The sequence below is a fragment of the Pogona vitticeps genome, chromosome 5 (assembly GCF_051106095.1).
Source record: "Pogona vitticeps strain Pit_001003342236 chromosome 5, PviZW2.1, whole genome shotgun sequence".
Lineage (NCBI taxonomy): Eukaryota > Metazoa > Chordata > Lepidosauria > Squamata > Agamidae > Pogona > Pogona vitticeps.
In genome coordinates, this window is record NC_135787.1 from 42,018,903 (window position 1) to 42,043,538 (window position 24,636).

At 41.4% G+C, this 24,636-nt stretch overlaps 1 protein-coding gene across 8 annotated transcripts in view; it reads right to left on the bottom strand.

The window, feature by feature from the left end:
* Positions 1-23,632, bottom strand: part of ZNF827 (zinc finger protein 827) — a 132,501-nt gene extending 108,869 nt beyond the window's left edge. For 5 of the 8 annotated variants that reach the window (XM_073001599.2, XM_020783029.3, XM_020783028.3 and 2 more), the window contains exon 1: positions 23,271-23,632. In XM_073001599.2, coding sequence (XP_072857700.2) covers positions 23,271-23,313 — 43 coding nt within the window. In that variant the 5' untranslated portion in view covers positions 23,314-23,632. Of the gene's footprint in view, positions 1-20,956; positions 21,066-22,636; positions 22,762-23,270 lie in introns of those variants that run through there. The other 3 variants (XM_078394743.1, XM_078394744.1, XM_078394745.1) reach the window with 3 other exon arrangements.
* Between the last annotated feature and the right edge of the window lie 1,004 nt (positions 23,633-24,636).

The following is a 24,636-nucleotide window of genomic DNA, read 5'->3' on the forward strand; positions in this document are numbered from 1 at the left end:
CCTATTTTTGTACTGAATCAGGCAAACATTTCAGCTAAAATTTTAATCCTTTGGAAAGCACTTTTAAAATCACAATTTATTCCAGAAGTTTCACCTTCCATGCTTTGAGAGATACACACATAAACACATATATGTATTATTATTACAATGATTTTAGAAACAGAAAATTTGGCTTTAGATTTGAGTTACCCCCAATAAAAATATGCATTCCTATTTATCTTAAGAGACAACAGATTTATGAAAAAAAACATGGCTTCTAAAAACTATGTTTGCTGATTAGTTAATATAAAAGTGATGATGCTATCAGCTCTGAATAGGGCACTAAAGAAATATATATCGCTTCCCAATATTTGACACTGTCTCTGACAACAGCCTACATTCAGGCTGTTATATGTAGTCATAGTCTGTAATAAGAGGATAGCTGGATTGCCTGTCTTTGGGTAAATATTACTCTTCCTGGAGCCCATATTTTAAAATGAAAGAAGAAGAAGAAGAAGAAAATGGGAGGTTAAATAGAAAGGTTTTTTACAATGCTTCTGGAAAAAAATGTGTCCTAAAACACAACTGTTCATGAGTCTGTCAGGAAAAAAAGTTCTGCTAAGGATAATCTATAAAGCCTGCCTCTTGTACAAAATCAGCACTAAGAATAAAATGCCATAGTCACAAAAGTTTTCTCAGTAGATTTTTCAATATTCTCTATACTGAGAGATTTGAATTACTTTTTAAAAGTAAATCATTCATATTACTCATTGCAATGTTTGAAAGGTGATCTGTTATCACTACTCACTACAGTGGCGAAAAAATTATATGTTACTTGTTACATTGCTTGTTATTTTCTATTACTTTTGGTAGTCTTTCGAGGAGAAAATAAGACAATGAATTAAAATTTTTATCAAAATGTCCCTAAAATGCCTGAAAATGCCATTTAAAAGCAACTAGAAAATGTTAAACCTTACACCAATAAAATAACTTCAACTCTACCAATCACAGTTATTTCTGCAATGAAATTCAGTTGCATCCTCATTCCCCGAAGGTAATTAGCTACATGAACCAAGACACTCATAACTCACGGTTTCAAACCTCAAAAGAGACTGATAGTGAAGCCCATCTCCAAACACTGTATCCTTATGAAGCCAAAAGAACACGATCCTTCCAGAAAAGCAAGGAATCTACTGGGTTGGAGAAATCCTTAGGCTTTTAGAAGGACAAAATTCCACCACAGGGGATCCTAACCTGTGGTCTTCTGAGGTTTTGTGAACTGGATGCAAAAAAGCCAGAACAGAACAAAACAAACTTCTGTCTACTATACTATACTGCCATTTTCTCTCCTCCTATTTCCTTCCTATTATTTTAAAGATTTCCTCTATGGAAAAAATCCTTTTCAATGTCAATTTATTTTATTGAGACATCATTTCATTCTGGGAAAAGGGGTTCACAGTTGCCACTGGATTCTCAAATGGATCTATGTTAAAAAAAAAAAGTAAGAACAGCAGGAAATGGGGGGGGGAGGTGTCCCTTAGAGAAAAATAAAATCCCCAAATAATCCAACAGGGTCAGATCAAGCTCAGTGGCTACAGAACACTGACAGGCTGGCTGTTTGGGGGAAGAAATCGAAAACAGAACAGGTGGGGAGATTGTAACGGATTATTCTGGAAAATGGCATGGCTGATTGGCAAGCTGACTATCTAAACACAAATACTCCACACAAACGTTTCCCCTCTATTGTAATAGAGGGGAACACAAACATCCCCCTCTATTACAAATTCATATCGTAATTTCAACATATTAATGTCAAGCTGCCGACACGTCAGATGTCTGGCATCCTTTCACTGAAGCCATTAAGCTTCAATTTCTCTAAAGGCATATTTCAAAGAACTACCTTATGTCCACGCCCACACCTGTGGTATTAAGTGACGGTTAACAGACCATTGACTATTACTTCCAAAAACACCCACCAGCCATATCACCCTAACATGTACTAGAAGCTTAAGCATCAGATAAAGATGGAAGAAAGAGTTTAGAAGTCAAGGTACGACAGGTACATTTTCAAAAATTACGGATCCTTCCTCTCTACCTCCAGCGACTCCACTCTTAACGTACCAGTTGATCTGCAATTGTGTTCTATAAATTTCAGAGCAACATCCTCAATCTTAGGAGGAAAGCAGAAGAGAATACATTACAAATTCTGCAGAGGTATTTGCATGTTCCACAGTGCAACAAAGCATTATTACCAGGAAAATGTGTGTTCTTCCAAATATATTCTTGCAGAATTTGGATTCTGATTTTCATTTTTAAGCCTACATTTGAGCCTGCAGATCATGATGCAGTGAGGTAAAGAATACATACGAGCAAAAGGTCTTCTAGGCATTTCCTTTTCCTGCAGTTAAGTAACAGCAAACCACAAAGCAAATTTCTAAACTCAGAGAAATTTTAAAATGGATTTGGGGTTTTGGCAAAGGATTTGCAAAGCAGGAAATAGCTAGGAACAAATGTCAGTTCCAGGAGTACATCTGGTATGCATGATGTGGATCACTACCATTCCCCTGGCTACAAATGACTCTTGAGTGTAGGGCTGGGACCATCAAGCTGATAGAGGCAGGTAGAAACCATTCACTGTGCAGATCTCAAGTTACAAAAGCATTCCTGCTGTGTGTGTGAATCCCAACAATTGTAAGAGAGACGACACATGTGTTTATAGCAAAAACCAGATATCATATCTGGAGTGATGGTGGTATATTTGCTCATGGAGCAAACTGTGGAATAAACACAATAAACAGCATATCTATATCAGAAAGTCGGAAATAACTTGTTACAAATAATACTCATAACTGATGCTTTTTCAACAACTAATTATTTTGTACAGTAGTTCTTTCTTCCAAGACTTTTAAAGCATCAAGATACAGTAGTTACATTCCTTTTGCCATATAACTGTAACTTCTCAAAATTAAATTTGTAAGCACAAGGAGCATGTTCAATGCATTTTGTACCATGAGCCAGGTGCTCAGAGCATTCTGATGTTTTTCTTTAAATAAATTTGAAAATATCAATTTTAGTTACATGGGGATAATGTGAAAAGAAAGTATTACTTTTTAAAACCTGTGGCCAAACTATTAGTGATTTTCAGAATAGAATGATACCTAATTACTTTTTATAGTAAAATCGTAGGCTCCAGTGTGCATATGATGATGTCATCCAAACCACAGAGAAGGTAATGTATAACAGTATGATCTATCTCAAAATCATGTGCTGTCACTCTTTAGCACTTCCTGCATGTCCGTTTCCATCCTCAGGCCTTTTATGACACAGACTAGTCTATGCCTGGCAACTTCCTTGGATCTGCCTGTGTAACATGAACTGAAGCCAAGAACAAATGAACAAACTGTGGTTAAAAATAAGCAAATATGTATGCTGACTGTGTACCACTGTGCCCCAAAAGATTAAGGAAAGTAGGATCTCCATATTGGGAGATACATGACAGAAAACATAGGAATGCCTAGAAGAGTCCTACAGGGTCAGACCAATGGCCCTACTTACTACAACATTCTGTTCAAGCAGCAACCAAACATTTCCATATGAGAAGCTTGCGGGATGGATGCAAAGGCAGCAGCCCTCTCCTGTTGCTATTCCACAACAATCAATGCATCATTCAGCCACCATTTTTAAAAGCTGCTTTTGGACTACAAATCTTAGAATCCCCAATCACCACAACCACTGGGGACGGTGGCTATAGTCTAAAACGCTGGTTCTTAACCTTGGGTTACTCAGGAGTTTTGGACTGCAACTCCCAGAAGCCTTCACCACTAACTGGGCTGGCTGGGGTTTCTGGGAGTTGCAGTTCAAAAACATCCGAGTAACAAAGGTTAAGAACCACTGGTCTAAAACACTGGTTCTTAACCTTGGGTTACTCAGGAGTTTTGGACTGCAACTCCCAGAAGCCTTCACCACTAGCTATCCTGACTGGGATTTCTGGGAGTTGCAGTTCAAAAGCATCCGAGTAACAAAGGTTAAGAAACACTGGTCTAAAACATATATTTTCTGAACTCTCTGCCATCCTACCTTGTAGAAACTAATAGTCTTATCCTCTGTGAATTTGTCTTGATTCCCCTCCTGACACCATTTAAGTCCTTACCGATTTTGGAAGCAAATTCCATAGTTTTACTAAGTGCTAGATGAAGAAACATTTCCTTCTGCCAATCCTGAGTCTCCCTAAACACTATAACCATGTCTTATAGGAGGCATTCTAAGCACTCCAATTATTTTGGTTGCTCTTTTCTGCTCTTCTTCCCAATTCCAAGGTTTCTCCTTTGAGGCGCAACAAACTCTACTTGTAAACAGCATTCCTAATATGCTTATGCCATAGGTTTGTACAAAAGATAATACAATGGCGGCAGTTCTATTTTTGATCTGTTTTCTAAGAAGGAACAACACCCTGAGCAATGGAAACCTTCCATGGGCAGATCCAAAACTAATGAGGGCTTGAATATGAGCTAATCTAGCTGAAAACAACATAAATTTTAAATAAACATGTAATACTAAGCCCTTTTAAGCTCTTTCTATATATACCCAATTAAACTCAATGGAAGCTATATTTATTTATTTAATGGTACATACATACTTGATTTTCATTTTAGAAAACTCTGAAGTGGTTTATAATAAAAACAGGTAAAATACAAACAAGTGCTAAAAATAATAAAACAGCAACAAAATTTAGTTCACAGAGTAGCCAGATATAGGATTGTTTCATGAATCCGTTTCTATCCTACACCATCCCAAGGGCTCCAAGCATCTTAACACAACACAATTACATTGCCATGAACAATAAGATGTTTTAGAGTGCCTTAAAGAGTAACAAGCTTCATTTGACCTAAGCTTTTATGGACTGTAGTCCACTTCATCCAGTGCACAGTCATGCATCTTTTGAAGCAGACTGCAATCTGCAAATTTTTACACCAAATAAACTCATTAGACTTTAAGGTGTCAAAACTCCTTACTGTTGTTTGGTTTGGCTGGGTTAGATTTTTTGCTGCAGCAAGCTAACACAATGATCCTTCTGGAAATATGTGGCCATGCAAAAGATGGCACAGGATGGGCCTCATTTCAAGGTGCTCCAATAACCTTCTGTGATGCTTACACTAGGGGTGGAACAAAAAAAGATGAATTCACATACATACTGGCACTATTTAAACCTCAAGATGTGACATCGGAAACCAAACACAGCAGGTCCAACTAAGGTGATTTATTATTGCTTTTAATTGGTATGTGCCTAGTTTGTGAGCTGTAATGTCCACTGCTATTTTTAGTAAGCATTGTGCACCTGATTGACCATTTACAATGCTTATGTGAAGGCTTTCTCTCCTGTTCACTCAATGTACTTTAAATATGGCAATGTTCCCAGGGGTTCGGGGAAAAGGTTTTCAGTTGTCTTTCTGCCTTTATATTGCAAACATACTCCCATCCTATATATGTCAAGAGAATTTTTGGTTTCAATAATTTTTGTGCTCCTATCACAAATTAAATTTCTCTGTATTAGCAATTCCACCCCACCCCCACAGGCATTATGACAAGAATGTCAAAAGGGAAGCTTTGAGAGGTATTTGTTTTGCTGTGCTGTGTTTTCTTCACCAAAGACAGCTGCTTTCTCTGCCCCTGAGAGGATTGCTTGGGGTTAACAAGCAGAGTCAAACAAGAGAGGATTAGGAAGCTACTAGTACTTCTAGGCTAATGCACTAAAACAGAACACTCCATGTGGAATAAGGCATTGCTCAGTCTTAGACGTGTCCTTTCAAAGCAATGACCCAGCTTATGACCCTCCACGGAGTCAAAGGCCATACAATCAACGCACTAAGGTTGAGTAAGAGGCCTTCCTCAAACTCTTTTTTTCTAGAAAGCACAGGAGGTACGGACACACAAAGAGATTCTGAGTGCATTCCCTAGCAGTAACACAACAAAGACTTTGTGGCACCATAAAGACTAACAAATTTATTGCACCATAAGATTTTGTGGGCTACAGGCCATCAAGTGCATGACGTATTGTCCTGAGTTAGTGGCATGAATCTATACAATCTGACATGGGGGCACCCACATTTTAGAATACCATTTCTCTGTAGAAACAAAAGTATCTCTTAAGCAGTTACAGGCTTCTAGAGGTGTTTTAGCAGATGCAGCTAACAAAGCGGGTTTTAGTCCTCAAAAGCTCATGCTACAATATAATAGCCTTAAAATATATTGTGCCACAAGACTCTTGTCGGCATAATAGGGCTTTCCAACTGGCAAGTATAGTGCTTGTGTCTAATAAATGAGGTGTACACTCAACCCAGCCCATGATGTATATTTTGACCTGTAATGATAATCCCTGTTTTTGAAGTCTTCAGGAAACAAGAGGTTTATTAAGTATATTTTAATTGGTGGCTCCCTTTAGACTTACTGTCAAAAGGCCTTACTTAGATTAACTTAATTTAAAATATGAGGAATATTTTAGAAGCAATTCAGTAAATATTCATACGTATTATGGACCATACCTTCCAAAGGACTCTTATCAAGTGAATTTCTGGACCTGTAGGGTGGCCACTTGGACTCTTTTACAGACATTTCCCCTATCTGAAGGTCTGTCCAGACAAAGTCTGTTTTAAAGGCAAGGACAGTAAGGAAGAACAAAGATCCTGAAACTGCCCACTAGCTGACAGTACCTGAAGATCAGAAACAGGGGGGAACACAAGATCATAATCTACCCCACTATGATAATATGTATTGCATTTCCAGGGTGTTTGAAGAGAGAACAAGGAGTTGAGCATTTTCCACCTGGCTTGTCCCCATTCTGTCATACTGAAGCCTAATAAAGCCTGCTGCATGGAGATAATGCTGGAAGTGAGCTGGTGGAGGAAGACTGAATATACGAGGACTGAATAGATGTGGGGCTTGAAGGAGGACTGGCGATCTTTAGGCAAATCAGAGATGGAGAAGCAACTGAGCAAAAATACCCATGGAATTGCTCTGAGGAACACTGCTGTAATTGAGAGGTATGGCAACCAGGTGCTTATGGGTTAACAGTAATCATTTCTATTGTTTTTGAGAAATTGTATTTATGTACTGCTGTCACTGGATAATGTTATAAGTCACTCTGAACACAATTGTATTAAAAAGTGACATATGAAAAAACAGTTGATGGCAATAATTTTTATTTAAATTAATTATTTCTACATCAGACATTAAATCAGCATACACACATATCACAAAAATCCATATTTTCCTCTTTTTCTGGAGCTGTTATTTCCTCTCTTTTAGAGATAAGTAAATTGCCAGTGGATTTACATCACTTCTGCTTCTGCCAATGAGATAGAGTAATGACATAAATACCAAAAAAGGCTGAAAAGAACATAATTTCTTTAAGGGAGTCAGAAGCAAAGAGCACATGGCACGCTGCCAATAAATACATTTAATATTTATGTATTACATTTATATACAGCCTTTCCTCCACGGAGTTCAAAATGAGATCCATGGTTTTGTCCTCCTTTAGTCTATTGGGAGGGGGGAGTAGTGGTCCAAAAGACTGAGAACTGGTCCAAGGTTACCCATAAAAATCAATGACAGCACACAGAAGATCTCTTTGGTACTATATTTCTTCAAAAATATTCACTGAACAAACAGCACTTTTTAAATCTCACGATCAGTTCACTCCTACATACAAAAATTTGAATATCATTCAAGACCTCACTATCATTAATTTATTTTATTTAAAATGTTTAATTAAAAATATTTTATTTAAAGTATTTCCCTAGAGGAAATATTGTTTGCATTTTGGCATTAAATTAAAATATGCCATACAGAAATACCTGCCATGCAGGTATTTCAAGAGTCTGATTCCTAGAGCATCATTGTCATGATTCTCTAGTTCCACCCATACACCCCCAGAAACCTGTGTGTTCAAAAATTTTTACCCAATTTATGAGGGATTAGGAAGCACACCTAGGCTGTGTTAAACATGGTTAACATCAATGCAGCCAGGACACCAAACTCCAACAAAAAGCAATAGGAAGAATTTAAATGCCACAAAGTGAGGTGCTGCTGAGTGAAAAAGTATGAGACCACAACCTGATCCTAATCTCTAAAGAAGTTTAGGACCAGCAAGCATAACGCCTGCTTGCCACAAGGGATTCATAGGCTGGGACTTAGCTGGGTGAATGTCTCAGTGCTATGTATTTCCAGATATTAGAGTCCTCTTTATGTAATGCAGGGAAGTGCAGTGGACAATATTAGCCCTGTGACTGGGATATTACACAAATAATCTTGTATTATTAGTAAAATGTCTAGGGGAAAAAATAACATTTTTACATATATAAAGCAGAACTTGCTGCACTCTCAACCTCAGCTTCATTTTTACCACAGAACAGCAGATAAACCCAGAAAATGGATACCACATTTATATTGAGTATGGTAATTCATAGTCCCAGCCTAGTTTTGCACACATGCAGGGGCAAACTTGCGAAAGAGAGAGGCAGAGCCCTGCCCAGTGGGGCTGAAAATTAGATGGTACACTGAGTCCAATAGAGGTGATTTTCCTGGCAGTCTTCATTCTATCACACTTTAATGCTCCTCAGTCATTCGCCGCCACCATCACCACATATTCATATTCCATGTGATTAAGGCTGCAATTACAGTGGCAAATACTTCAGGATTTGCTCCACAATTGGAATAGGTAAATTGAAAGTATTTTTCAATGATTACACAACAAAAAGGCCAACTGTAACTCATCACAGCCCTTTTTGCTTCCAGCTCAGAGTTTTCTCCCTTGCTACTGAGGACTTCTACTTTTTAAACAGCAGAATGATATGAACAGTGTTTTCCCTGTATCCTCATTTGCTTAATTCTACAAAAGGGCAGGTTACATGAGTTTGCTTGTATTAAACTGGGTTGTGAGGTTTCTGGACAGCAGGAACACCCGCTCCTGTAATCTTTCTCTCTAATTCCCAAGTTTAGTTCACGTCAGTTTAGCACTAGATCATTCCTGCACAGAAAAGGTAGGAAAGGAGAACCATGGATTGCCAGGTGAGCAGTATTAAATGAAGGGAGAGTCATGGGCACATATCAAATTGCACTGGACTGAAGATCAGTGTGAACACTGGCACTGAAATAATCTGAGATTTTCATGTAATCCCCTAAACTGAATACAACCATAAAAGAGCCTGTGAATCAACCCGAAGCAAAGCCAAATCATTCCAGTTCAGCTTGCCAGGGTAGTCACACCCTCAGGCAGAGATGAGCCAGTTAGCCTCCACTGCATTCTTATCGTTATCACAACTATGTTGAAGCAGCAAGAAAAGCTATCTCTGTCTAGGTAGTGACTTTAACACCAAGGTTCTAGATCTGTCCTTCTCAAACATCCCTCAGATGCTTTGGACCTAAACTCCACTATATTCCAACAGCGTAACTGTCAGCGATTCTGGAATTTGATGCTTAAAAACACCTGGAAACCAAAGGTTAGATATCCATAGTTAAAGAACCTACACAATGAGAACCTGTTTTCCAAAGCATGATTGGACTATTGACCAGCAATGGACTAACTCCTGCTCTTCACTTCATATGTAAGTAACCATAAAGGAAGGGGAGCAAAGAGCAATTAAAGAGGGGCAATTGGTGTAGTGGTAAATGAATCTATTAAATGTTGGCACAGCCTAGATCCAAAGCAGGCTTCAGAGTGGTCAACAACAGGATCTTAGCAAGACTAGTTACAATGTCTTCAAAGCCGCGATCAGCGTCCCTCTTCCTCCCATACTGTGCTGGTTATTCTTAAAAACATCAAACACACATTTTACATCAAGTTTGAATTGTTACATGGCAGCAAATATTCATAAACAACTTTAGAGGCAACCAACATCCACCTGCATGCAATTTTTCTATGAAGATTTGCACCAGGTACAATAATCTGGAAAATGAAAGCTGTCTCACATCCAATTGGATCGCTGCTCCAACTAGGTCACTACTCTCTATGCCAGCTGTAGTTCTCTGAGGTTTCAAGCAAGGATCGTAGGCACTGAATCTCAGACCTTCTGCACACACTCTTGCCAAAGAACAATCAGCTTTCTTCATTTGAGGTCATTAAAAAAAAGAATTCTCGGATGAAAATGTAAATCTTTCCCCCTCCCAAAGAGAGAAAGAGAAAGTAAATATGTCCCAGGCTTGCATTCATCATATATTATTTGATGAGGTTTTGCTCACTCCCCCCCCCCCCAATATATACAGGACAGCTCGTGCATAATCACAGACCATCTTGCATAGTTTTAGCTAAATTGCAAGCTTTACAGTGTTAACACAGCAAACAAGGCAAGAGAAAACGAGCACACTGGAAAGGAGATGAAGCACCATTATTTACAAAGCAAGAAAAGAGTTTGACATCACATGGCTTTTTAAAGCCTCATGCTAGAAGCCCTTTTGCCTTCCAAAAAGTCCTCATTTGTAGGTCATGCTCTCATTATCTAGTTCTGGGATCTGTTTTGATTCAATTACAGAAAATTACCAATAGTTCATTCCACACTGGCCAGCTCCTCCTAACCCTTCTGTTTTATATCTTTCTTTAACCCCCTCCTCCTACCCCTGCCTTTGACATGTTGGGGAAGGAATTGTTTTTACAAATTGAGTGATGATTTAGTAATTTATTAAAAGAATACATTGTGTTCTCTGTTTCCCTGGACACAGTTGTTTCTCTTACTGGGGCTGTTTCTTCGGTTGGCGGTTTAACTTTTATCTCAATTTACATCTCTACCTGTGGCAAATGTCTTTCAAAAGAAACCAGGACTATAAATATCTATTCAAAATCAACAGGCACTTTTTACTATCAGACTGTCCTGAGTCAAAAATTATTATACTGTAGTACTTTTGACAAACTACAGCATACCAAGGAAAAAGAAATGTGGTGTAAAAAATAAATACCGGTAAGATTAGGGGTGAAAGGCATGTGTTTGAACTACATCCATGTCGCTTATTTAAGAAAAGCACAACAATAAAAGGAAATAGAGAGATGGGAAAAAGAAGGCCAACTGTTTTAGCTAAAGTAACAGATATGTACCATTTGAACCATAAAAGGAGGGTGATATGTCTATGAAACTCCTGCAATAACTGCAATGATGATAATAATCAAATTATTAACTAATTCAGGAAAGCAATAATAATTTTCTCTACATGGAGCCTCTTGGTCAGCAGTGAGAGGTAACATCATGACTTCTGTAGCGGTGAAAGGTTAAAAATAATAAACAGCAACCATACTACATATTTGAGTTAGTTCTATTTCTAAGCAAGCCACTAACACCTATTTTTTAAAAAAATACTTTTCTTCAAATTTTACTAGCAGCTGTAACAGAGCTTGGAAAGTTGCTTTATATATATATATATATATCTCACACAAAACATTGATTCTGCAGTGCTGTGAACTGAGTAGACAGAGAATTTTCAGAAAATTATTTGTATCATTTCCTCATGGCTTGCTTGCCTCTCATTTTCAAAGGGAAACAGTGTCATAGTCAGAAAAGGTTATGGGGTTTCTATATATGAGAGATTTTCTAGGCAAAGAGAAGCATTCCAATAGATAAACTTAAAAAAAGGACAAAAAAATTTAAATCCCAAGCCCCAAATTTTGTTAGGAAAAACTTGTCTCTCACTGAAATCCAGGTAAGCTTGCTTGCATGGGTGCTTACTTGTACAAATCCACCTGGATTCTAGCTCAAATAGTATTGGAACACAGAACGCTATCTTATACCCAGTCAATCTGCTAGCCTATACAGGCCAGACTCATCAACACCGGCAAGTGATAAAAACCTATGGGTCTTGTAGGGGTTACAGAATGCTGAAATGTTAATTAAGCTGGGAGAAAGAAATTGGAACAGGAGGAAAGACAAAAGCCAACCTGCTGAAGTCCCTTTCAGTCAACCGTAACCATACTGGAGGAAGAGATTAGGGTTGAGGAGGGACTTACCCTCACCAGACTACAGAGGGACATATTTTGAATGGGATGGTTTGTAAGGCTCCTTTTGCATAGCATTTTAATACTATGCAGTTAACATTTTAGTAGTATTGTAGGCTATTAATTCCAAAATAAAAGTGAAACTTCCCCAGGACCACAGGTCTCAAAAGTGTGAGGGAGCCTTTCCCAAAGAGGTGCAATTCATTGATTGAAAGCTGCCTGTTCTTCACTAGTACAGGTCCCTGTCATGCAAGAAGTCACTGCTGTCAATAACCACTTCTGTGTTATTGGTATTCCATGCCTACCATGGATCAGGGCCAGACCAAGATGTTAATGTTAGCAAAGGACAACATCTCCCTCCCTCCTGCTATTTCACTTAAAGACCTGGCACCAGTACCTCACCCCACACCTGAGGACTCGGTGAGCACTAAGCCAGCTGTACAGGACATATAAGTTTGTCTTCCAACAGAGGAAATGGCTTGGGTTTCAAGCCAGGGAGGTTACCTCCACTCCTTCCCTCAGCTTATCAACCTTTTCATCCCAGGCAGCTGTCTCACTCTGCCTAATGGCAGAGTCAATTTTGGAAACAATATTTAAAACTCCACCCTAAGTGATTCAGGATGTTCCACTGGTGGGAAAACTTCACACAGTATTTGCTGACTGGACCCTTTGAGTTCCAATTTGTACCTTGACCTGAACAGGCTATAAGGACTGTGGTCTTCTTGTCCCCGACGTCATCCCACCAGCAGTTTCAAAATGCAGCTCTGCTCAGATACTCAGATACATATATAGATATTTGTATTTGTGTGTATTTAGCAGAGATTAATTTGGATCTCTAGTCGATCATAGAGTACTAGCAGCTACTGCTTTGCAGGCAGCAACAGCCACAAGGGCAAAAACTACACTTTTCTTTCAGTTAGTCCTCAGTCTGCTGTTGTTTGTATTGTTTCAAGTGACATCAACACTCCAGATTAAAAAGGTCAATGTTCCACTTTTTTTCCCTCCACAGCAACATCAGACTCTGTTTTTACTGTATATTTCTTTGCATTAACTCCAGTGCAAAGGGAAAAAGGTATGTGCTGTGTGGTTTTAATTTGGAAGCCTCTTAATCTGCTCTGACGTGGCATTTTCCTGACATGTAGATCCAGCCAAGAAGTAAATTAATGGAACTCTTTATTTTTAGGAACTCTAGTTTATTTCTTGCACTCACTACTTTGCATAACAATTTAATCTGTGTCACAGAGATACTCATGGATATTGACATTATACTGATTATAAACTATTATAGACATTTCTTTCACCTATTTCCTTCTTTGCCTACTGTTGCCTTGTTACGTTTTCTTGCATGCTTCCTATGTCCTATAAGTTACTTGTGAAGACATATAAGCAAACACTGTAAAAAAAAACCAACAACTCTTGTATCGACAGTTAACCATTATAGAGACATCCATATGCTTTCCTTTAAGTCGTAAATTATCTGGGGCACAAATACCCCAAAGACCTCCCTGAAGTATAAATCAACCCCCCATAGTCATACTTTTGAGGTCTGCAAGTGAGGTTCTTCCTGAGTGCTTTTGCCAGGAGAGATACAGTTCCATGACAACAGATGGTGCCTAAACTATGAAATAACTTATCCATAGCAGTAAGACTGGCACCAGCATTACAGCATTTACTGTTTTGGTGCCCGTTTAAACTCCTTTTTATTTGTATGGTCATTTAAAGCTTGACTTTCATACCTTCTCTATAATTTCTGAAATGTGTCTTCTTCAGCTGCTTTGTTCTTATTGTATTCATAGCCTTTTTACCCCACCCTGGTATGGTATTGTAGAATGGCTTCTGGGGGGATAACTACTCTGGCCTGTTATGTCCAAGAGTACAAACAGCCTTATGGGATCTTAAAGCCTAAAAGTTTTTATTTTGCATAAGCTGTCATGAACCATATAGCCCACTCTGTCAGATGACGTAGTTCTCAGTTTTCAGGATGCTTGTTGATCAAAATAAAAGGTAATTTAAAATATGTGCTCAAATACTTTCATCTACAGAGCTAATGTATAAAAGTTTTTAATTAAAGGATAATCTCTCCCCCCAGTATATTAGAAACAAATATCAATGGTGGAATAGCAACTGCAGTATTTTTGTTTAGTCATATTATACTACTAACAAGAATTTATGCAATATCACACTTAAAAGTTTTTACACGCATTATCTCAACAAGCCTTAGCTCCCTGTTTACTGATCCTCAGGTGGATGAGCAAACTCTGACTGAGACCAAACAGACAAGAAAGAGTTCCATATGATAAAAGTACTTGTAAACAGGTGGAGGATAGTGTAGAACATTGGTGTCACAGAACCAGCATTCGGCATGTAGTAAGAGTTGCTACTTCAGATGTCAAAATAACATTATCAGCCCTAGGTGATTGAGGGGTAGCAGCTTTATTTGCTTTCTTCCCTCTAAACAGAGCATTTCTTAATTCTGGCCCTGACTATATTTTAGTAACACAGAAGGTCCCACTCCAAAACACAGTCCTTTACAAGTGAGTGTCACTGATTGTAATTAGGTATGTTTTCTTCCAGAAAAGTAAGCTCAGGCCACAGGCCACATCTAGACACTTAAGTGATGCAACTATAAGAATATGTAGTAAAAGCTGGGCCCTGGTCAAGAGAAGAAGCCAAGAGTAGAGATTTATTTTCATTTTCATTGGTTTTATAATCTCATTTGTTCTGCTTTTTAACACAGCCCAACGTAACTTTCTTTGGATAAATAACCATGACAGATAGATCTATTAAAGATATTTTAGTGCCTGAGGTGAAATTCTCAATTTTTAAAATTCTTTTATAAGTGACACAAGAAATCTATGCTGCCCTAATAACATATTGAAAAATTACTTCCTTTGGCATTCTGGAAATGTTTAATTTGCCCATATCCTGAAGTGGCTCTGTTCTTAACAATATGACAAATAGATGGAAGGAGGAGCCTTGACAAATGAAGGCTTGCTTTGTTTTCTTTTTCAGAGACCATACACACTGGAAATGAACAAAAACGGAGCAATCCTAACCACACCAAAAAGGGAGAAGCCCCGACAGGAGACCATAAAGGTGCTGGTAAGAACCCTCCAGAAATAGGCTGTTTTACTTCAGCAATTATGTCATGTGACCACTGAAAAAAACGAGTGAACCAACCTGTGCCTGTAGAAAACTGATCACACTCAAAGAATAATCAACTGCGAACATATGCTACCCTCAGTCTACATTGTCTTATGTTTGGTCCAGAGCTTGAAAAGGTTATTCTCTGGCTACCCTGTGGCATGCAAGTTGGAAAAATCTGGGACTTACTGTTCAACAAAGTAATGTTTTCAATCTCTGTTTTAGAACTCCTGTAATAAGCTTGCCCATAGCTGGAAGATTTAGATATAAATGTAGATGGGCTTACTCTTTGACAGAGGTCAAAAGTACAAACTCGCCTTTCATATGATGAAGTCCCAGTGAACTGATACAGGCTAGGGCAGTGTTCTGGTGTCATTGTGAATATTCTGAGTCATGCTAAAACAACAACACAGCTTGTGATTGGTTGACTAAATGTTATAACCTTTTCCAGACTATGGTATCTGTGATCTCAACGTAGATCACAAGACCAAGCCAAAGTCTGCCCTAAAAATTCATCAGTTATCTGATGAAAAGCACTGTGTGAATTTCAGTTCATAGCAATGACAGAGTGTTGTAGTGGAATAAACTGCAAATATACACATGAATGAAACTATGAATGAAAATATTTCATAATTTTCATTCTAACATTCTGGCACCTGATCTGATTTAGAAGGACTCAAAGGTAAGTAAGTCTTCATGTTCAAGAAACTTACTCCTTATATTACAATACCCTTTAGCCAGTGTCACGCCACTGAAATAATCACTGACATAAATACTTCTTTCTTCAGAATATGGTGTGTGTTTTTTAATGTGTAGTTGGCCCTTATATCCATATTCTATGCTTTGTTATTTTCTATAATTCAGTTTCCCCAGACATAATCTATTTCATGCATATTTCATATTTTTGCCCAATGTTAAGATATAAATCTGACAAGGAGGTTCTGCAAATGGAAACAGCAATACAGATACGTACTCAAAAATAGTATTTAAGGGTACATAAAAGGTCTGGAGTAGAGGCATAATAAATTGATATAATAAATTAATTTTATTCACTGCAAATGCAGTCACCAAAGCTAATTATTTCATGGAATATTTATCCAATTCCTTTAAGGAATTGGCTTTGGTGACTGTACTTGTAAAGTACTTGCAGTATTCCATGCAGCTGATGATGTCACATTACAGTTTTTATCTCCTCATATCTGAAGTACACACAAGCTACAGCCACTAGTCTTTGTTCCAGTCAGCTCTATGTCACATGATCTATACAAGTTTCCACAGAATATGCCCACATATTTATGGTGTTCCTACTTATAAAATAATTAAATATAAACTATTGACTTCAAACAACAGGGATCATTTATTGTTGATTCCCCTCTTAAATCTTCTTTTCAACCTCCTGAAACTTCTTTGCTGGCATATACCTTGCTGTCCACATGGGAATTTTTTTCAAAAGGAGAATGATCTGGAATGGAACAGCAAGGTATCCATGATGTTTTCTGAGCCAACAATAAACAGGCTGCAAACCCATGCATTGTCTTACCTGGGAGTGAATCCCATCAAAATTCAAATACATACTGTATAGAATAGTGATGTTATCCATTTTAGTTTGCCATAGAAACATATTGCACTGAGGGGATCACAGATTTATCATTGCAAATTGCTATGCTCAGTTTCTCAGTTAGCTGACATCAACTAATCTCAAGAAGAGATTGTTCCCTAAAGGACCTATGGCAGAATTCTTTCAACCAACAACCTGGAAATCAGAAGCGGACAATTCTTGATGGGAAAAGTACAAAACAGGCTATGTTTAACAAATCATGGACAATTTATTTTCGAAGGCTTTCATGGCCAGGATCCGCTGGTTGTTGCAGGTTTTTCAGGCTGTTGGCCGTGTTCTTAAGGGTTTTTTCCTAATGTTTGATTCCTGTCTTCTGCAGATGCCGGCCACAGAGACTGGCGAAACGTTAGGAAGAAAAACCTTAAGAACACAGCCAAACAGCCCAAAAAACCTACAACAACCATGGACAACTTCTCACTTCACTGCAATGAACTTTGCCTGTAGAGCTTCACATCTGCATTGCTATCATCATCTGTAATCAGTATACAGTGGTGCCTCGCATAGCGAGGTTAATCCATTCCGGATTAACCTTCGCTATGCTGAAGCATCATTGAACGGGGCAGGGATTTCCACTGGAATGCATTAAACATGGTTTAATGCGTTCCAAATGGGCCAAATACTCACCGTTCAGCGCAGCTTCTTAATGGCCGGCAGCCATTTTTGCACCCTCGCCTCGCTTAACGAGGGCGCAAAAACACTGCGCGTGGCCATTTTGGGCCATTTCCGGGCTTTCGGCGGCCATCGGGCTTCGTTTTACGAAGATCGGTAAGCGAAACGCTTACCGGTCTTCGCAAAGCGAATTTAGCCCTATTTAAAAAACGTTAAGCGATCGCATTAGCGATCCAAAAAAACGGATCGCTATGCGATTTTGTCGTTATGCGGTGCGCTCGTTAAGCGAGGCACCACTGTATATAAGCCAGGTATGCTCCACCTAGTACCCTCCAGAATACAACTCTCATCATCTCCAACCAGGTTAGATGTCAAGAAACCTGGACAGCGCTAGGGTGGGGAAGGTTAGGATAAAGTCCAACATCCCATCTAGAGTGGTTGTTTAAGGAGGTTTGTGTAGTTTATCATAGAATCATAGAATAATTGAGTTGGAAGGAGCCTATAAGGCCACTGAATCCGAACCCCTGCTCAATGCAGGAATACTGTACAGTGGACCCTCGACTTACAGACGGCTCGACTTACAGACTTTTCGAGTTACAAACCTCTCTGGCTGCAAAATTTAGGTTCGACTTGCTGCCTGAGAATTGACCTACAGACCAGAAAAAACCCAAAATGCAACAAAAATGGAACAAAAATGGCCAGTTACGGGATTAATCGGTTTTCAATGCATTGTAGGTCATTGGAGTCTCCACCTACAGACTTTTCAATCTGCAGCCACCGTTCCAATATGGATTAATTCCATAAGTAGAGGGTCCACTGTAATATTTTGTAAACGTTTCCCAAAATTCTGCGAAGTCCCCCACTTCTATAATTATTAAATTCTCCAAGCCCATCAACTTTTCGGGAATACCACCTCATCTCCAGACTCGGGTTACTGGACCCCCAGGAGTTGAGAATCAGTGAGACACCTTCTATCATCTTAGAAAAACACCTTATTTGGAGAAAATTAGAATGCTGAGTGATAACAGACTTACTACCAATTAAATATGCAAAATTATTTTCCATTGTTACTATTACTGCTGCTACTGGTGCTCTATATTGCTATTAGTGGTACATAATAATTCTTCCCTAATCAGGAGCTTTTCAGGTATTTTAGGCTAAAACTCCCATAAGCTTCAGCCAGCATGGCCCATGGGTGAAGTGGCATGAGTTTTAGTCTGAAAGATCTGGTAGGCACTGGGTTAAGGAAGATGAAAAGACTTCGACAAAGGAAAGAAATGAACATGAAAGGGATCCCTGTGATCCATACCTAGAATCTACTGCACAGTTTGATCTTCGTACTGACCACCTTTATACTTGCAGAAATGCCAAAACATACTCTTGATTTGAGGTGTTGGGACAGAAGCCTACAAGCTGGCTTGAAAGAAGGTCATTTAAAAAACAGACAATCTGAGCAACCCAATGAGGTTCTGCTGCACTGGCTGCATGATTGTGAACCAAAATGTCAGTTTCAAATTTTACCTCTATGATATTCACAATCTGGCCTCAGATAAAGTATACACACCCATCTCAGTTGTTGTCTAGTAAGTTACTTTAAAAATTCAGGAATGGACTCCAAATGCAGCATAGGTAGGGTAGAGAAAACAATGATGCTTTTCTTTTTACTAGCCACATTTCATACACACCCCCAGACTAGCATATGTTATTCTCCCAGTTTCATCACATTTTATCCTAACAATGCTGCAAGACAGGCTAAGCTTAGAGACAGTGACTGGCCCAAGGTCATGCAATGAACATGGAAACTTGAAACTAAAACTCCCTGGTCATAATCCTGCAATCTAACAACTACAACACACTGGCTCTCAGCTGTAGTATACAGTACAAAGTGAAATGCTTACACACACTGAAGCCTCTCTTGTAGTCCTGGCCTTAGGCTTTAACACATTCTTGACAATAGTTTGGCAACAATTATATTTTTAATATATCAGGTTACTTTTTCACACCAGACCCTTCTCTAGTCCTATAATTATTGCAATTGTACATTTTATCCCATAACATTCCTCTCAAGGCATACTGTATATTTAAATCAACTTCTGATTCCCAACAACTAAACAAGCCCACTACAACTCACTTTCTGTGGTATCTGTACATTGGGTAAGGTGTCTAATGCTTTCCCCCACCTCAGCTATATCATATTTCTAAAATAAAACATTTGAGAAAAATCAGTTAACAGAAAACAAATGGATTCACACATGTGGAAAAGTGGGAATTGCAACCATTCATAAAGATGTTTATCAATAAATGAGCCTTGTCAAATCTGACAAAACCTACTTTTTTAGTAAGCATTGCAACATTCATTTAACCAGCTCAAGAAGGTGGATAGCTGCTACATTAGCACTTCATTCTATTATAGTAAACCTGTCATTGTTAAGAAAGAATGTCAAAATATACAATGCATATTGTTTAAACATCAGATTCTGCTTCTACAGTAAAAACAATTACAGTGTGAAACTGTTATAAAACGTAATACACTGGAATACAATGACACGCACTCCACATGTATGATACAATGCGCTACCCAAGAGTTAACACAAGGACTGTCTAGTGTTTGTACAAACTACATGGAAGGTAAAAGGACAAAGTGAATACTGTATTGGCATTGTACCATCTTAACATTTTAAATCCCTGTACTTCTCATACCAGAGCGGCATACTGCACTTTTGTTCCCATTTCATATTAATAATTATGTTCTCTCAGAGGTGGTAACAACCTTTTACTCACATAGCCCCCAATAAAAAGAAATACCATCACAAAATATTTGCGGTTAAAAACATGGATCAACGTTCCGTACAAGCTTTGGTAGTTTTTCCAAGTCTTATGTTTACAATATATATTTAATTCAAAGCCCTCAGAATTCACACTTTATTTACATGAGTGTGATACGCCCCTTCACTTATTAAGATAAACACACCAGTAAATCCTTAAAACAAAGTATCCATGCTCAAGAAACAGGGCACATTTAAAAAGCTGCTTAACCCCCCCCCTCGTTCCCCAAAGGGTATTGCATCTTGTAGTTTAATAAATGTTAACTTCCCTACAAGCTTTGGGGCAAATGGATAGTAAACCTTGCACTCTATGGGTGCGTTTCTTTCCTTTCCTTTCCTTTTTTTAAATTAAAGCAAGTCTAGCCAGAAGCAGCGAGCATGTAGGGAGAGGTCTTTCCCGAGCAAGCTAAAATGGAGACAGAATTTCATCTCTGCCCTAGAGAAACAGACAGAAAGGGCAACAGCACTGGGTCCGGGTCAAGGTCACGAGCAGGGCAGTCTGCAGCTGCTTACATAGCGATCTCCAACTGCATACACAACGCGCTTTCCAAACTCTCCAGCTAGGCTTTAAACAGACGCACACTTCCTTTTACCAAAAAAAAAAACCCACAACAGAACTTGCAAACTGTTTTGTGTTTCTTATTAGCTCCCTGATCGCCACGTTATTTTAGGGCCAACCGTATTTTAACACAGACGCCTCCCTACTCCCGCCCAGATCCATACAAAGGAACATACAGGGGGAGCCGCCGCGAAGTTGTGTCCTCCCCCTCCCTTAAAAAAAAAGAGAGAGAGAGAGAAAAGGCAAGGGACCTTAGAGGAGACCAACAGCAGGAGGGGCAAACGCAGTCCCTTACGCGTTCAGGACTCTCTTGCACACAAGCTCCCCGAACTATATACTGTATTTAAAAAAAAAAAGAAACTGAGGTCTATTCGATGCCTATTCCAAAATCACAATGGGGGGGCAGGGGAGGACGGAGCGGCACGGGGAGAGGTCCAATCGGAAGCCCTCTTTGCCTTGGTTTTGGGCGGCAAGGGAAATGAGCAATGCGCGTTATGTGTGTATGTGTCGGGAGGGGGGGGACGCAATCTCTTAAGTGCCATTTGTCTCTCCACCTCTGCTTTGGTTCATTAATGCCAGGCTGACAGAATCTCAGGGGAGGAGGAGGGGGGGGACAAAGCGGCAGAGAAAGGATGGAAGGGCGGGAAGAGACGTGGGCAAAGGAGCTGGGGCACTCGGGGGACCCTTTCCTTCGATCGATCAAGTATCGAAATTTTTATCTGGAGGGCGGTCATCGAGCGCGCTCCGGGTCCAAAAGGGAGACCAACTCTTCCCCCCCCCCCCGCCGCCGCCTCCCCAGCTCAAGCACACACACACACACACACCCAGCCCTCCACACCTCGCAAGGCACAGACGCCATCCGCTCCTACACCACCTTAGCCCTCCCTTCCCCCTCCTCCCCGGTGAACTTCAGGTGACCGACCATGGCTTTGACACATAAGCAGTTCAGCTCGCCGACACTGAACCCGGGGGCACACAGCCGGGGAGGGGCTGAGCGAGCAGCCGCCGAGGCGAAGAAGTGCCGGAGGCCGGGCGAGCGAGCGAGGCAAGCGTCTGACCCCCTCCCTCAATCCTCCGCCGCCGCTGCCACCCCCGCTTCCCCCCCCCCCCCGCCTCGCCTTCCTTCCTTCCTCCTTTCTGCACCGAGGCCAACCAGCCAGGGCCAAGCGACCGCCCTCAGGCGCTCGCCTGTCCTCCCCATCTCGCTCCGAGAGAGATATGCTGTATACTGTACGGCGGTCTCTGCGGAGACCTCGGCCGCCACCACCCCCCCCAGCGTCCCCACTTTTATTGCCCCTTCTGGGCGAGAAGAGCACCCCTCGGGCTGCAACTTCATATTGCGGGGGGGGGGGCGCCTGCGGAAAGCCGAGCGAAAAAGTTAACTGCTTTGCAAAGGACTCCGACGGAGGTGGGAAATTGAGGGGGTGGGGGTGGGCCGGCGGCCGTGTCCGTGTGTGGTGTGCACATTGCCTCCAGGCGGGAGGAGGAGGAGGAGGAGAAAGAAAGAGGGGGAAGGGGGAGGCGGTCTGAGATGCACTCGGGAGTCCTTCCCGGGCTCTGCTGCTCTGGTCTGGGGCAGGGAGGCTGAAGCCTCGGCTGGCTCGCCTCGGCTGCCTCTGACCCTTCATTTTATCGCAGCCAGGAGAAGCGGCCGCCCCCAGCTCGCCCTACCCGCCACCGCCGCCGCCGCCTCCCCCTCTGCTCTGCAGGGACCTCGCATGCCACGAGCTGCCTCCTGCTGCCCCCCCTCCCGTTCCTCCTCGGCGGCACAGCGGCAGCCCCGGACTCTGGTGTGTCTCTATGTCCCACCCCCACACCACCGCCGCTGCCGCCGCTCCCTACCTCAACCTCCCCCGCCTCCGCCTCCTCTTCCCCCCCCCCCCAGCTCTGGGGCCGACAAGCCCAGCCGCAACCTTTAGCCGGAGACGGACCTCACGATGGATTCCGCGCAAGACGCCAGCACACACGGCTTTCTCTTCCAACTGCAACTCCTCCCCACCCCAATTAAAAGAAAGGGGGGGGCGGAAGAAGAGAGAGCCTCTTCTTTCTTCTCTTCCCCCCCCCCGCGGTAAAAGAGAAATCCATTCACACGCAGACACACATACACAAATGCACAATCACAAGAAAGGGGAGGGGAAAGAGAGGGCGAGGAAAGCGAAGAAAAGCGAGGGGAAGGAGAGGGAGAGAGAGGGGCACACACACATACACACTCTCTCCTCTCTCTTTCTCCCCCTCAGACACACACATACACACACACAGAGAGGAAGAGAGGAGGGAAAAAAATTAAAAGGGCACAAGGCTGTTCATCACCAACATGGCTGCCTCAGCTCAGACCTAAAAGAGGAATAACCCAGGCTATGTCTTTGTCAGTTTCACCTCTGTAACCCTAAACTAATGCACAAAACAACGGAGGAGGCTACGAAGGGGAAGGAAGCAGGCAGAGACCGGGTGTTGGGCGGGGGGGGGGGGAGACGGAGGAAAAGAGAGAGAGAGAGAGAGACGGGGACAGAGAGAGAGAGAAGGGGGGAGAAAATAGGGGATGGGGGGATAAAAAGGAGCACTTACGTGAAGAGAGGCGCTTGGGTTGCTCCTGCTTCCTCCTGGGCATTTTCCCCCCTTTTCACATTCTCCTTCTCGGTTTTACGAGAGATCAAATTAAAAAGAAAGAAAAAAAAAACCGCCACCACACCAAAGCCCGAAGAGGGGCAGAGACAGGCACAACCAGGGGGCCAAGGGGTGGCTGCCCAGCAGAGGCTGGTTTTCTTCTCCTGGGCTATTGGGGGGGGTTTAAGAAACCGCTTCTCCTGGAGCAAAGGAGAAGAAGGGATTCCCCCCCTCTCCCTTTTTTCCGTGCCCTTCCTTCCCACCTTTTCTTGCTCTCGTTCTCGCTCTCTCTCTCTTTCCTCTCTCCCCCCCCCCGCCGCCCCCGTCAGCACCCCGGCCGCCCCGGTCGTGCACCTGGCTTGTCCCCGGTCGCAATATTCTTCAATGGAAATGGATCTAATGGGCGAGGGAGAGAGTGTGTGCTCATATGCGGTGTCAATAATGTGGGCTGTGGTGCGGCGGTGTCTATGGCTGCTCCCTGCGTGTCTCCAAGCCCCTAACTAACACTAATGCAGGGATCAAAGGGCAGCGGCGGCGGCGGCAGTAGTGCTCACAGCTCACACACAGGCGGGAGAGGGAGGGAGGGAGAGGGAGGGAGAAAAGGGGAGAGAGAGAGAGAGGAGACGAGAGACACACACGCACACTCACACAAGGCAGAGCAAAGAGGAAGGTGCCCCCAGGCTCCTAGGCTGTACAGTATTTTACACACCGAATTGCTGGCGCTCCTCTTTGCGAGGTTCGGAGGCGAAAAAAAGGCAGTGGGGCGGCCGCGAGAGATGGCAGACCCATTTTCCTCTCGCCGCCAAAAAATTAAAAAAAAGAGGAGTAAGGAAGTTTGCCGTTCTCTCCACGATCCACGTTGATTGGAAAGTTAACGCAATATAGATCAATTAACCTATATAATTTTGAAAAATATATCAATTCGTTATTATTATTTTTTTTCCAGAGCTGAGGATTCCAACCCCCCTCCCAAAAAATTAATGATGACATTTTAGGGAAATCTCTTTTGTTGGTAGCGGTACTCTTTTCTAGTGGTTAAACTTGAATGTGATTTAAAAGGGGGAAAAAATAAAAGTGTGGCATCAAAAGAAGGAACTCTTAGTGAAAAACCCGCGGGGGGAATCAGCAGTACAATTTGAACTTCTTGATGTAAGTAGTAGAAGGGGGAGAGAAAGATGAGGTCACCCCTAATAGTTGGGTTTTTAATGCCATATGATGCCTCTACAGGGCTGACAGTCACCCTGACTTCTGAATTGGTACTTTACTCCTGCATAAATGCAGGTATGGGGAAGCTTTATCTCGAAGCATTTCCAGGGTACATTATGAA